General features: G+C 38.3%; 1 protein-coding gene across 5 annotated transcripts in view; it reads right to left on the reverse strand.

Moving 5' to 3' along the window:
• LOC148398675 (potassium voltage-gated channel subfamily KQT member 5-like) overlaps positions 1-15,217 on the reverse strand; it is a 91,179-nt gene that overhangs the window by 4,440 nt on the left and 71,522 nt on the right. For 3 of the 5 annotated variants that reach the window (XM_088374705.1, XM_088374711.1, XM_088374710.1), the window contains exons 9-13: positions 12,988-13,014; positions 5,374-5,597; positions 3,439-3,544; positions 2,010-2,141; positions 1,110-1,217 (exon numbers count right to left, since the gene is read on the reverse strand). In XM_088374705.1, the coding sequence (XP_088230831.1) occupies positions 1,110-1,217; positions 2,010-2,141; positions 3,439-3,544; positions 5,374-5,597; positions 12,988-13,014 (597 nt within the window). The remainder of the gene's footprint in view (positions 1-1,109; positions 1,218-2,009; positions 2,142-3,438; positions 3,545-5,373; positions 5,598-12,987; positions 13,015-15,217) is intronic. The other 2 variants (XM_088374709.1, XM_088374706.1) reach the window with 2 other exon arrangements.

Below are 15,217 nucleotides of genomic sequence, written 5' to 3' on the forward strand. Positions count from 1 at the left end.
AGTGGTCCGAGGCCACCTAGCGGTCCGTGCCGGTATTGCAGATGGTCAGCGAAATTGGAAATGGAAATTAATTGTAACATTTTTAAAAATAAAATGTATTTATTATATAGACTTGATATATTTTCCAGCTAATTTCCGGAATTATTTACCCATCCAAATCATGTCAAATGTAGCTGAGATTTCCAAAATTGACATACAGATGCAAATAAATAGCCTGTATAGGTCTACCGTCCTTTGGTCCTAAATAAAATAATATTCCACCACAGCAGTGGTCCCCGAGTGGCTTCTTGGTTGTAATGGTGGTCCCTTGGACAAAACCAGTTGACAACCCCTGGCCCAATGGAAGGAAGGGCTCTGCTTCAACCAGCCAAGTGCATTGTCTCCATCCTGGGACGGTACAGAGGACAGACAAAGGGAGAATCTCGAGGCCTGACCAAACTGGTCATGGTCTATGCTGTCTCCGGAGGATACATGAGTAGGAGCCTTGGTAGGGCCCAGCTTGGGAAGAGCTCTTCGTAGGACAAAACCTATGAATTTGGACACTGCGAGGGCCTTATTTTTGCACCGATTGAAAGTATAGAGCCATGCTTTGTCTAACGAAACAGACTCGCTGGGGTCCATTCAAGACATTGGCAGGAAAACTGCAAGATCACTCCTTGCAAATTGATGGTGTAGTCAGCCGTGCATGTGACTTGGGCAAATATGGGAGACCAACCGCCTTGCCTTCTTGATTGTGTGTCTGAGTGTTTACGTTTAAAATATGCAAAAAAAAGACAAAGGGAAACACGACAAATGCTCTATAACGCTCTTCAGCTGAAGCACTAAAAGCAAACTCATAGAGATGGGGTAATTTAAAATTACTGGATGGGAATTTCATCCACTGAACAGCAGACAGAAGCAAAGAGCAATGTACGTATTATACAATGCGTGAGCAAAGGCTGCAGTCAATTAATTTTTAAATTAATCAATTTTCACCTTTAACAATTCAGTGAATTCAGATTATGTAGTAAAGTAGATATTGTGCATTAATATGTCTAAGCATGTACTGCATCTTGAATAAACAGTATCAAAGTGAAATGAACTCATTTGATGTGTATGGGCACCCTGACCCTTGGGTGGAGTTCTTTCGGCCCTGGCTGTAATAGAGAGGCAAGGAGGGGGAGGAAAAAGTCTTGGCACGGCTGCTCAGGGGCTGTGGGCCTACAATCATGTCCAGTCTGTGAGGAAGCAAAGTGAACACATACACAAACAAACATGCATGAAGTACAAATGCAGATGCAAGCATGCATACACGCACAAGTGCTCACATAGTACAGACATATATAAACGCTGTTATGTTCGTATGATACATACCCCAGCAGAATTTGTAAATTTCTGGTATTTTATTTTCTATTTTGCCATATTTTGTTTAGTTCCTGTGAAATTTGGAAATACCCTAATAGTTTAATTTGATCACCTCTCAAAAGCATAAATAAAAAACAATGTAAGACAACTGTATACTTGCCAGGCACAACATTTGACCTCTTACACAAACAATATCCAATAAAATAATATAAAATATTCTGCCTTTTCCAACATAGTAATGCTTGATTTTATGAGCACATAGAGATGTATTAATTGAACAATGTTCTACGTTGTTTATTACTATTACTAATTTGCAGTGGTGTAGAACTGCTCTGCCTCATACTGAGAGCTGTTCTCATTATTTTGGACACTTTCATGTTATTACCTGAGGCAACCAAATTATCAGTCGCAGCTGTCACACACTACTGCAAACTAACACTGAAATAATGAACATTTCAAATGACTGCTTTCTGACAGTGTTGATAAAAACCAACTGCATAAGCCTAGGTATATGCATAATTTTTGCATTGGATATTTTATGTTGTATTATGCATGTTGTCATAATGTCGTGGCTGTTTAGTGTAATAACATATTCTTTATAAACGAAATAAACATTTAACCAATCATGCAGATGAACTGAACATGAAATGAATTGAACATCCCACCTGGTTTGTAGACTCTTTATGCGGCACAACATGTCCAAATGACCTGCAGAGTACTGCTCAATTACATCTTTCACATCATATGGACGCAGGGTCTCCTTGAATTTCTTCTTTGCAACATGAAACTTCATTATTCTGCAGGAAGAGAGTACAGTGTATGTGTTTTGCTGTCAGCCACAAGGAGGAGTTCTGTTTTGGTCAAAATACTGTAAACAGGATGCTCTATAATGCAAATTAGTCAAAGTTCCATTCTTTATGAGCTGTATTCTTAGTACAGTTCTACTGCTCACAGCTAACAATTTTCTCACTCAAATAAAAAAAAATCCTCACACTTACAAAAATCACTTCACTGCGCCTAATGAAGTGGTGCCTTATTATTTTATATTTCTGCACATAAAATATCCATTTTCACATCAATTTTCTTTCGAGGTTGGATTACGGGGGCAGTAGCTTGGGTAGGGAAGCCCAGACGTCCCTCTCTTTAGCCACTTCCTCTAGCTCTACTCTAATTTCAGAGTCTCCAACCCCTCTCAAGAGAAATGGTACCAGAGACCAAGCTAGTATGTGTCAAGGCCAGCTCAACTAGTATGTCCAGTCGGAAATTGTCAACCTCACACACCAACTGCCAGAGGTAACTTTCCACTTCCAGAGCCAGTGGACAGTAGAAGCAGTTTTGTAGACCGCCAAGGTCCTTGTCTTTGGCCGCCGCCCAGCCCACATTGCTCTTGACCTATATCGCTCTGCTCACAGGTTGTGAGCCAATGGAAAGGGGGATCAACGTTCTGCTTTTGGGCTGTGCCCGACTGGGCACACATAAAATATTCTTGTGAAAAATAATTTTGTCTATTTTTGCACCTGCAAAACCTCAAGGCCAATCATATTGGTATTTGGCAAGTGCCTTTAAGTGAAAAAAAAGAAAAGAAAATATTTGGCATGGACAGACAGCCGTAAAACTTAAATGATTATAATGAAGCCAGTCTAGAATTAAAATGTATGAGGCAATAGCACATTTTTCACAGGATACTAAAGCCGTGGGCTTGTTTTTTACCAGTTAGCACAAAACTAGACTTGGTTCTGAGATGCCATAAAGTGCAACCAAACACTTTTCAAAAATATATTCAGGGAACTTTATTTTATTTTATTCCAAACGACAACTCAGCTTCACTGCAAATGCAACTGTAATGGTCTTTGTTGGACACCAGCTCAAACAATGGTCACAAGAAGTGTATAAAGAAAGTAATGAACAGCAACAGGATTATGGATGAGTTGGAACTTCTCTTGAAATATTGAAGGATATGGAGAGTGTCATTAAGTAAACATTTAAATTAACTGCAGCAGTTGGTTGCAACCAAGATTCATTTCCATGGGCAAAGCTACAAAGAAACACACACAAAAAAGGAAAAAAAACAGTTTCTCTGTGACTTTTACTCACCTTATCGCTCTGATGGCACACTTAACAGAAGGCAGTAAGTCCTCCACTGAGATCTCACAATGACAGCCCTTCTCATCAAAACCATCCTCTCCTGCCATGTTAGAATCTGCCGTTTGGGGGGGCACAAAGATAATCAAACAAGTTGTTAATTTGGTTCATCAACACAAAATGCAAATCTAAAACTATATGGGGCTTACTGACTGTTTTTATTCTTATTTCCCAATTCAATAAGTTTGTTTTTACAGAATGTTTTATTAGTTTTATTGGAGTTTTTTTATTTTTAATGGCTTCATATTTGTTGAGCTTTTATTGGTTTTATGATTAGGTTCAATTTAGTTTTTACATCTGGACTAATGGTCAATAAGAATTTTGTATGAAAGTAAACTAAAGAAATACAGAAATGATTTAAAGTCAACTCTGAATGTTTATGTACAATATTAATTTACCAAAGACAAAAACGAATTGCTTTGGTCTGATCTGTCTCTAGAAGGGACTGTGTTGTGCCCTTTAGAAAGACCGCAACAGGAGAAATTACATAAACTGTAAAGGGATGCACGCTCTGGAATAATCTAACAACAGCTATTTGAGAATGTCAAAACTTGCTTACTTTTAAAAAGAGCTTAAAAGATAGCTCAAACCAAGTTAACTATATCAACACAGACAATAAGACACATTGAAGTTAAATGATGTTACTTTTATTTTTATACTTGATACTTATTGTAAATTCTAATTGTATGTTGTCTCCCGAACAAGGACTACGAATGGAAAGTAGCTCATAGCTAAATCTGCTATATTTATACTGTGTAATTTAATTGTACAAGTGTTCATCAATTTGCATTGTCAAATAAACAAATAAAGTTAACAGCAAATTTAATCAGAGATGGCTTTTTGTGTCCCTAAAAAAATTGTGATGCTTTTTTAAAAGTGTTGAATTTGTTTTGCTGTACATCATGTTTTAGAGATATTTTACTTATTTTTGTTTTTAAGTTTGACCTATCAAAGCTTGGACAGTACACATTTTGCCATGCATTTAAATGTATAACTAGGAGAAAAAACTGTTGCTGAACCTAAATCTTAATTCATAACTATTAGTAAATATGCCAGTGTTAGGCAAGTTATTTCCTGAATGTTATTAGATTACTGTTATACCACAAAGCCCCATGTTTGCCGAAATACAAGCCCCAGCAGCACAGAACAATACATGCAGACTGTTGATATATTGTCATATAAATAGACATGCAAGTAGAAAGGACTTCCAATCATAGCTACCATCATACACTTTAATACTTGCCAGGATGGAATTGATTGCTATTACTGTACTGGCATTTTATTAAACAGTGTCTACTAAAGTGATAACCAATCGCCAAAATGGGTCTTTCCAGAAAGCTCAACACAAGCTACAGCTGACTTGCTTTCTTCTATCAAGCCAATTCTGTGCAAAATTATGCTGCATTCGAGGAAAGTGGGACTTTTCTATCTAGAAAATTTGAACTGGAAGGTCCAAGTTGCGAAGAATATCTGAGTCAAGTTGTTGCGCTAGCTTGTATGAAAATACAAATTGTATCACGATGGTGATATGAAGGGAAACCATATAAAATTATACGAAACTTCCTGGAACCTATTAAATTAAGACAAGGGGAAAAAAGTGATCCAGGCAGAGATGTGTCTTTCCTTTTAAATAGCGACAATTAGTACTATGAACTTATTTCAACCATCGTTTGACATCTTTTTGTTTTGAAAACACCCAGAGACAGGAGACAGAACTGCTTAATTGGGCCCTTGAAGAAAAAGCTGACGTTACTGCTAAGATTTTTCCGAAAAAAAAAAATCATTATTTTTACCTCTACCTAAAAATATGTTAAGATTGTGATTTCTATGAGAACAGTGGCAACAATAGTCCCTCTTACAAGTAATCAAAACCTAAAAGCCACTCACCATCAGTGGTGGACCGCGACTGGCTTTTAAGGCGCAGTGAGGGTCGAAAACGGGTGCGGTCATTGAAACTCCAGCTCTTTTGTACCTTGGCAGGGCTGGTAGCCTCTGTACCAGCCTCTGCTACTGGAGAACGACGGTCATTTACTGAGGATGTTTGCCTGTTCTTTATGCTCTGACCTCTTGGGCTAGCCATCCTCACACGCTCCTTGAAGCTGAGTTTCTGGCTATACAATGAAAAGAGAATGGATGGTTAAACAAGAGAAGAGCAAATGTGAGAAAAACAATACAACACTGACATGAAGTTGTATTACCTGTGAATGTTTTGGGAAAATGATTCACCAAAGTGCAGTCAGTGCTTGTTTGAGCGATTATTGTAAATAGCGTCATTCATTATTAGTAACTACAAAGTAATGACATTGAGGTAGAGAGCTGCAGTGGGAAAAAACAGCATGCATTGCTGAAACATGCAGGCTCAGATTGTATATGTCTCTGTGTATGGATATTTAATATTCAAATTGATGAATGTTATTGTAATTTTGTGTGCAAATATTCATTTTGAATTTTGATGCATACAACAAGTTCCAAAAAAACTGGGACAAGGACAACAAATGAAAAAAAAAAAATCTGTTTGGAACTTTGGGACATTCAACAGGTGAACAGTTTGTTTTTCGAAAGAGGTAACTATCTTGGTTGGTTCTAAAACGAGCATCCCTGAAAGGCCCAGTTGTTGGATGATTGCATCATGTGCTGTGCTCTGACGAGTCCATTCTCATGTCCTCCGAATCAAAGAGGAAAAGACCAACCAAAAGACCAAACCATCTGAATGCCATCAGCACAATGTTGTACATCAAGCAAGAATAGCAAAAAAATCCACGTATTAAGCTTCAACAATGTTGAACTGTGTTTTTGAAAGGAAATTTGATGTAGCACAGTAAACCTGCCCCTTTCCCAATTTGTTTGAAATGTGTTGCTGGTAATAAATTCAAAATTAGTAAATACTTGCAAACTTTGCAGTCTATTTTATTGAATGTATCGAAGGATAAAGCGGTTCAGATAATGGATGAAATGCCATACGATTTTCAACTTGTTCAGCCTCTTCTTTTACAACAATGTACCTTTACAACACAATGGACATTTAAAGCAACACGCCAATGCCAATTGAATGTTTTTTACAAGTTCATGTAATCCCTGTGACAAATTACATGCTGCACTCATGACTGTATGTACTCTACTCATAATTTTAACTTGTTTCCTGGTGTATTTTGCTATAAAACAGCAGTATGCCGACATCAAGCATTGCCATAATTTAGATAGCATTCGTAAATGTCAGGTTTCATGTTCTTCCTTTGAGAAAAAAAAAAAAAAAAAAAAGCCATTATCCATTTATAGTGTCAACGGCGGGCAATGCAATCAGCCTGCAAACTGAATATATGAGAAGATCCATGTACAAAATCTTGTCTTGCTTCAAATAAAAGATAACAGGACTCTCTGATTCTCAGGAAATGTAATTGTAATAGAACTGGCCATAGTCCTTCCTGCACATTAGAGGACTCTACAAGAACTGACTTAAAAAAAGCCCTGCGATTGCTTGGCTAGCAGTTCAGGATGTCCCCCGCCTACTGCCCAAAGACAGCTGTCATAGGCTCCAGCACGAGTATGAGCCTCGTGAGGATAAAGTGGTTCAGAAAATGGATGGGGAAAAAAAATTAAGTTGATTATGATCAGTAAGAATAATTGTTACAATATTAAGATCATGGTATGGAAAGTAGACCAAGATTATTCTAACGTGAAAAAAAAACCCAGTATCATTATTATTATTATTGTCTTTTATATAAAACACTATTCCATTTTTAAAAACATTTTTTTCATGTTTACTTCAAATAATGAAACCTGACAAGTAGATAGAGATATAAATATATATCAAAGAGACAAAGTCAAGCCAAAGTAGTTAGTACATTTATCAAGCAATCAGGTCAGACAAGGTGCATATAATCTCTAAACTATAACATGGAGCTAGACATGATGATGCCCAAATGGTGACACTACATCCCCTGCAGATAAACCCATGCGACAATGTTTACACTGTGTTCCAAATCATTATGTACATACAGTGGAGCCTCGGTTTTTGAACAAAATCCGTTCCAGAAGGCTGTTCGAGAAGTGAATCGTTCGAATTCCAAATCATATTTTCCCATCACAAATAATGGAAAAAAAAAAATCCGTTCCAAGCAAAAAAAAAAAAAAAAAAAAAAAAAAAGGCCTTATTTAAGCATTTTTTTCATTTGCGCATTTTTGTCCAATCGCTCAACTGCAGGGCACCGCCAAACGCACAACTGCACCGCGCTGGTCACATTATTGTGACAGAGTCGTCGCTGAAATTTAGAAAATATTTTTAAAGTCCTGCTGTACTTTCCAAAATTTAAGTGGACATCAGTGCTCAGGGAGCTTGATTTTGTCCGATCGCGCAACTGCAGCGCACCACCGAAGGCGCAACCGTTGCGCGCCGCCGACCGCGCAACTGCACCGCGCTGGTCGCATTATTGTGACAGAGCAGTCGCTAAAATTTACAAAATATTTTTAAAGTCCTAATGTACTTTCCAAAATTTAAATGGACCTCAGTGCGCAGGGAGCTTAATTTGGTCCGATCGTGCAACCGCAGCGCGCCAGGCGCTCAGTGTCGCATTGCTTTTGGAGCGTCTTTGTGTTTTAGGATGGCTTTACTGCTCCCACTTGCTTCCTTTAGAGGCATGATTAGAGTTGATGCAATCCTCAGAGTAACGAGAACGTAATAACGGATGGAGTCAGTTGGCATACGGGTCCTCTCGGCTCATCTCGCGAGGTTCGACAACCGAATTTCGTCTGACATCCGAAGCAAAAAAATCTAGAATTTTTTGTTCGAATACCAATTTTTACGAGAACCGGGACGTTCGAAAACCGAGGCTCCACTGTGTATCGAATTTAAGTTCAACATTTGAGTTTTTGGTTACTTGCAAAGTTTTTGCATAGATCACTTGTATCAATTGGTGATTTTAAACAGATGAACATAATTAAAGACTTTGTTCCACATTATCAGCAAAGCAACATTTTTCATTGTGGGTAAACTGAAGAATTTTCCTCGAGCTGAATTGTCTGCTTCTTTGCAAGAAGAACACAATCACTGGTGGTTTAGAAAAGAAAAGGCCAATGTGAATATTTGATACCTGCAGATTATTATTTTTTCAAAATCACATTTGTTTAGTTTTTTAAATATTTCTTCATAATAATTTGTTCTCTTCTTCAATCTATTTTATTTTCAAAAGCTGTGTATTGACAATAATAGCAATGAGAGTGATAAATAATCCATCCATCTTCTATACCGCTTGTCCCCACGGGGGTCGCGGGCATGCAGTAGTCATCGGGCAGTAGGCGGGTGACACCCTGAACTGGTCGCCAGACAATCGCAGGGCACACAGAGATGAACAACCATTTGCACCCACACGAGAATCCTCACCGCCATCATCATCATCATCATCATCATCATCATCATCATCATCATCATCATCAACATTATCAACATCATCCCCATCATCATAATTTGGATACACTGGAACTGGAGTAATATTCCCATTGTTATATCTTGGTTGTTCTGCGAAATCCCCATTATTATAAGGCTAATATATTAATTCATAATTTAAGAAAAATATACTCTAAATTGTATTGCCTATTTAGTATCATTAACAAAAACTGCAAATGCTAACTAATTTGGAACACAGTGTAGTCAGCATTCCCAAAAACATGTCAGGGACTGAGCAGCGGTATACCTATGTTTCCAAGGGGTACATCTCCTCAGAAGCTCCTGTTTACTACAATGCATTTTACTAAAAAAAAAAGAAAAAAAACAAATAAATAGAACGAGGGCAGACAGACATACAATGTGTGTGTGTTATTAGATGCAGGGATGGGGAAAGAGAGAGCGAGAGAGAGAGAGAGCTTTTTTTTTGTTTTTAACTTCAATATTTTATTGGCTCCGCTTAAAATAAAAATCCTTAAGTTTTTTTCGGAGTATAAGTCGCACCTTTTTTCATAGTTTGGGTGGGGGTGCGACTTATACTCAGGAGCAACTTATATGGGAAATTTTTAACATAATTTTTTTTGGGTCACACACATTCACACCGTCATTACAGTCATTGTGAAGTAGATTCACTTCACGTTATTTTGAGACTAAACCAAATGAGGGCGCTCTAGGCCTGCTTTGATAAATTTACTATTGGCTGTAACTCATATCAACTGAGAAGGGCTTAACAATTATTTTTTTGTCACTCACACACATTCCCGTCATTGTGAAGTAGATCCACTTCACATGTTATTTTCAGACTAAACCAGATGAGGGCGCTCTAGGCTTGCTTTGATAATTTCACCATTGGCTGTAACTCATATCAACTGAGAAAGGTTTAACAAAAATGGCACCGAAAAGAAAATCATATTTTGCAGATTACAAACTGCATAGAGTAAAATATGCAGCCGAAAATGGTAATCGGGCAGCAGAAACAAAGTTTGGAGTTAGTGAGAAATTTGTAAAGGACTGGCGAAAAGCGGAGGTTAGTCTTAGCGAAATGAAAAAAACAAAGTGGACGAAGAGTTTGAAGGATTTGATGATTTGGAGTGACACAGGTTTGACAAACTTGTTATTTATGTTAGTTATTCGTAGTTTCACATTGTCTAGAGAGGCCATGAAGGTGTGTGGGGGGGGGGGGGGGGCGGTTGTCGTTGTGGGCTCATTGAGCTCGTTTTGTTAAATAAAGAGCCGGTTACCAAACCCATGTCTTGTCTGGTACTTTGGTAACGCTACTATATAGTTATACACGTAGATCTGTGGAATAATTGGAGCCGCCAACTGACAACGAGGTTGACGTCAGCGGCGCATGGAGTTCCTGAGTCAACAGCTGGGTTTTTTTTTTGTTTGTTTTTTAAGTGACACAGAGGACGAAGATTTCGATGGATTTAATGATTTGGAGTGACACGGATAGTTCGATAAAATTGTTGTTTATATTATAGTTTGATATATAGTTTAGATATAGTTATATGAACCTGTGGAAAAAGTAGGACTGCAACTGACGTCAGCGGCGCACCACACACACTTCGGGGGTTAGAAGCGCCGGTGTTTACACAAAGGACGAAGATTCCAATTGGTTTAATGATTTGGAGTGACACGGATGGTTCGATAAAATTGTTGTTTATATATTGTTATTTGATATATAGTTTATATATTGTTATATGGGCCTGTGGAATGATTTGACCTGCAACTGACGACGAGTCCGACGTCAGCGGCGCGCTGCACACGCGGCGTTGTTTACACAAAGGACGAAGAACTCGATGGATTTAATGATTTGGAGTGACACAGATGGTTGGATAAATGTGTTCTTTATGTTATAGTTATTTGAATCACTGTTAATGTTACGTCAGGCCTGTTCTCAGCTCCTCGACTATGTTTATGTCATGTTAGCATACCGTATCGTTTAGCCTGTTGTTGCTGGTTCATGTCTGTTCTTGGTGTTGGATTTTGTCAAATACATTTCTCCCAAAAGTACAACTTATACTCCGGTGCTACTTATATATGTTTTTTCCCCTTTATTGTGCATTTTATGATTGGTGCGACTTAAACTCCGGTGCGACTTATAGTCTAAAGAATACAGTACTACCTTTAAGGATGTTATGTCAAGCGATTATCAAGTTTAAAACAACACTGTTGGTGGACCTGTAATTTTGAAGAAGCAAGGCAATTGTACTTGGACGAGACAGCAACATTAGAAAAATGATACAGTTTGGTGACTCACCGACTGACTCACCAGTTTGCATGCGGTAAATGTGAGCGTCACTTAGAAACATTAGTCAATAATGTCACCATCCACACTCTCATCTGAACTTTGTTGTATTGTCTGATCTACAACAGCTTAGAAAAACTGTGAAAAAATAATAAAACATGGAAGCTGAACTGATGTTTTAGACTCGAGGGTATCAACATGGTAGTCCCCAAGGATCAGATGAGGACAGTTCTTAAAATAGTTCACCAGTGAGCTGCTCATTATTTTTGTGTGGCGCTGTTGTTGCTGAGCACATTTGTTGTTTCAGAAGTGTCTATCAAACTTTGGATGACTGCAGTAGCCAAGAAGTAGTAGGTCTCAGTTACAATCAGGTTTATGACGTCCGTTTAGAATTTATTTTTCAAACCGTGAGAACGTAATCTGCATCAATCAATCTTTTTGAGTCAGCCACTTTATTGCCATTTGAAATGCTTTGACGTCTTCATCACGGGCTGTAACTCAACTGTACTTATTACACAATGCTGATTAATTCAAATTGCAGTGGCTTGTAACAGAACAAACATGTGACTGCAAATATAGTATAACAAACAATTGTTACATGTCTCAACCCCCTGGGTCGGTCATTCATTCATTCGTTCGTTCGTTCGTTCGTTCGTTCGTTCGTTCGTTCGTTCGTTCGTTCGTTCGTTCGTTTGTTTGTTTGTTTGTTTGTTTGTTTGTTTGTTTGTTTGTTTGTTCGTTCGTTCGTTCATTCACTTGAATGAATGAATGAATAAATGAATGAACTCATGCTGACTTGAGTGTCCTGTATACATCGCATATTACTCACTTGTTAACTCTTTCAGTTTCACTGCTGCAGTTTTACGACTTTGTTTAACCACATGCCGTATCAACACAACTCAATATATTTAAATTTAAAACGGATGCTTTAAATCTGCACACACATTCTACACTGTGAATCCTTGTAAGGCTTTTGGATAGGTAAAAGTAGAGTTCCTGTTACACTGACAGCCAAAATATTGTGACAATTATCACGATTATCAGTTTAAGTTCATTTGTAATTATTTGCTTGGCACAGGTGTTAAAGACAAAACACATCCAGCAAAAATTTCTATTGTTGCCCTTTATATCAAAATGTGAATGGAAATAAAATAAATTACTGTCAGGTCCAAAATTACTGTATTAACATTAAAATAATGATGCCAGGAAAAAGAAAGAAAAGAAAAGAACAAGGACACACAGACCCAGATTGACCTGCCAGGAAAAAGAAAGAAAAGAAAAGAACAAGGACACACAGACCCAGATTGACCTAACTGTTAATTGGCCTGAGCATTATGTTTATGTGACATCACAAAGCAATGTAGAATTTGACCAACGAGCTACAATGACAGAATTGTTTAAATTGCAGCTCAGTGTTATTAATTACTTCCTGTGTTGAGATTGAGGTTCATACCAGTGAAGATACTAGATAAAATCAGACAAGATTGGAGCTCAGTTTTACTAAATGTTTCCTGTGTTGAGATTCAGGTTCATACCAGCAAAGATACAAGATAAAATCAGACAAGATTGGGAGACTTACCAAAATAACTAATAAAATCGTTTGTACTTGTTCACCAATGTAAACAATATTTATAGATAGCACATTTGTGCCAGGGCTTATGTGATGACTTAGCATCTTGAAATCTCTTGATTTGAAAGCCATTTGCTTTGGAAACAGAAGGCTACAGTAATGGCACATCCAAGTCATGTTTTTCTTTTTTTTCCTGAGTGTTGTTATTCTAAGATGAAAAAGTGTTGTGTTTTCGTTACAAACCTTGTTGTTGGTTCTCCTTGTTCTTTTCTGGAGTTGACAGTAGAGAAAAAGACAGACATTTTGTTAGATATGACATGATGACCATTATTTAAAAAAATATATTCACATCAGTTTCAGTTATTGTACTCACATGACAGAATTGTGCATTTCATGCATTTTGGGTTTAATTATATTTAGTATAAAACTTATTTGTTCATTAATTTCTTGTAACAGGAACATCATTTAAAAAATCCAAAGCAAGGGTTGACACGGTACAATTAACATACATACATACAATACATGAGCAGTTTTGTCAGAGTAAATGTAAAAATGTAACTATGTATATATGTACGTATGTACACGCATATGTACACGGCACGCACACGCACACACACGCACACGATATGTATGATGTGCTTGCGTGTGTGCGTGCATGCATGTATGTATGTTTAAAAAGTTTTACAGTGATCCCTCGCTATTTGGCGGTTCATCTATCAGTACATCGCAGGTTTTTAAGAACATTAAATATTGAGGATATTTCGGTGCATCGCGGCTTTTTGAGGCATCACTTGGAGCGCGGGGCTTTGTCTGCCCACATAACTTTACAGCACACAATTGGCTGGTAGAGGAGACAAGACCAATGGAAAGATCTGTATCCTTGCCGCTGTTTGGCTTAGAGCAGTTCTAACCACGCTTTATCTCAGCCTCCTACAGTCGCGCTACATATCCACTCTTCCACTTAATTCACGTCAGGAGAATCAACAGCATTTGCGCTTCATTTTGTCACTAACGAGGATGCAACATGGGCGCTTTCTTTGGAAAAAGGGAACAGGATGACGATGCAAGCTGGCGAGCCGATCAGCGAGCGCGCGTAATCGAAGCAGACAGTTATAGCAAGCTTGTGGTCAGAAGGTCGAGCCAAACAGAGTCCAGAGCAAATCATAAAAACAGGCTTTCGCTAAACAGCAAATCAGGAAACAGGTATCGTGCTACACAGCGGATCAGGCAAACGGGAGTCAAGTGGCATAGAAGATCCAGGTGGCAGGCATAAGTGTTATCGAAGCAGACGAACAAGATCGGATTGACGGACTTGCGAGGTTTAAATACACGCCCTAATCAGCCAGTACTAAGGGCACAGTTGTCAGCGACTGGCACTGATTAGCGCGCGCAGCTCTGCATTGGATATACGCGGACCAGCGCGAAGGCGGGTCAGCCGGCCAGCACGGCGAGAACAGAGCAGAGCCATGACACGTTTTTGGTAGTCTTTTTGTGACTTTTGAGAGTTTTAGGGTGTATTCAGACCGGAAAAGTCCTTTAGTCCACTTGTTTGATCCGGACCAAAAGCGAACTTAATTTTGGTGCAGTTCCTATTCAGACTGTACATTTTGCAAGTGAAGTATACACATCCACGATCTGTGCTCCCATTGGACAGCAATGACTAGGGCGGAACACAGAGTTGCTCTGCATATTTGTGCTGTTGGTTCGGATCTACGTGGTTTGTATTCAGTCCGCACCAGAGTTCATATGGAAGAGAACCACTTGAAAAAGCGGGTCTCGGTCCGTTTCTTTAATCCGCACCAGGATTCGTTTGCGTGTATTCAAACCTGCACAAAAGATCCAGACCTGCGTTACAATCGAACCCTAGTCCGTTTAAAGCGGACCAAACAGTCAGGTCTGAATACACACTTAGCGAAGCCCTAAAGAATGTTGTCAGTTTAACTTTCAAATGTAAAAACAGTGTTTAAAAATATAGTAAAGTGTGTAAAAATACAATAAAGGGTTTAAAAATATAATTATTAAAGTTACACTAAAGTGTTTAAAAATACAATTATAAAAGTCTTCTACGGATATCGTAAACATATTAAGTCCACATCGCGGATTTTCACCTTGTAACCAATTATCAGCTATAAACGAGGGATCACTGTAGCGTTGTGAGGATCAAGCAGTTCAGAAAATGGATGGATGAATGGGTAACTTCATATCTATATTGGTGAGTACTCAAGGGTTGACTACTTGTACTGGTATCGATCTGAAAAAATGGGTGTCAAACATTCCCACATTCTTAAAATTGCTGGATCAAAAACAACCTAATTTGGGTCAAATTCGGACTGACCTGCTAAATTGGGTCATTTTGACCTAACTTCCAGGGATGTTTTGCACAAAATAACCCATTTTTGTACACCCCCTCAAATTTGATTTTTATTTTTTTGCAAAGCAACCCAAAGTTGGATCAAATTGACCCAAGTTAGGG

This window comes from Syngnathus floridae, chromosome 4 (assembly GCF_059516105.1).
Source record: "Syngnathus floridae isolate MCC-2025c chromosome 4, RoL_Sflo_1.0, whole genome shotgun sequence".
Classification (NCBI taxonomy): domain Eukaryota; kingdom Metazoa; phylum Chordata; class Actinopteri; order Syngnathiformes; family Syngnathidae; genus Syngnathus; species Syngnathus floridae.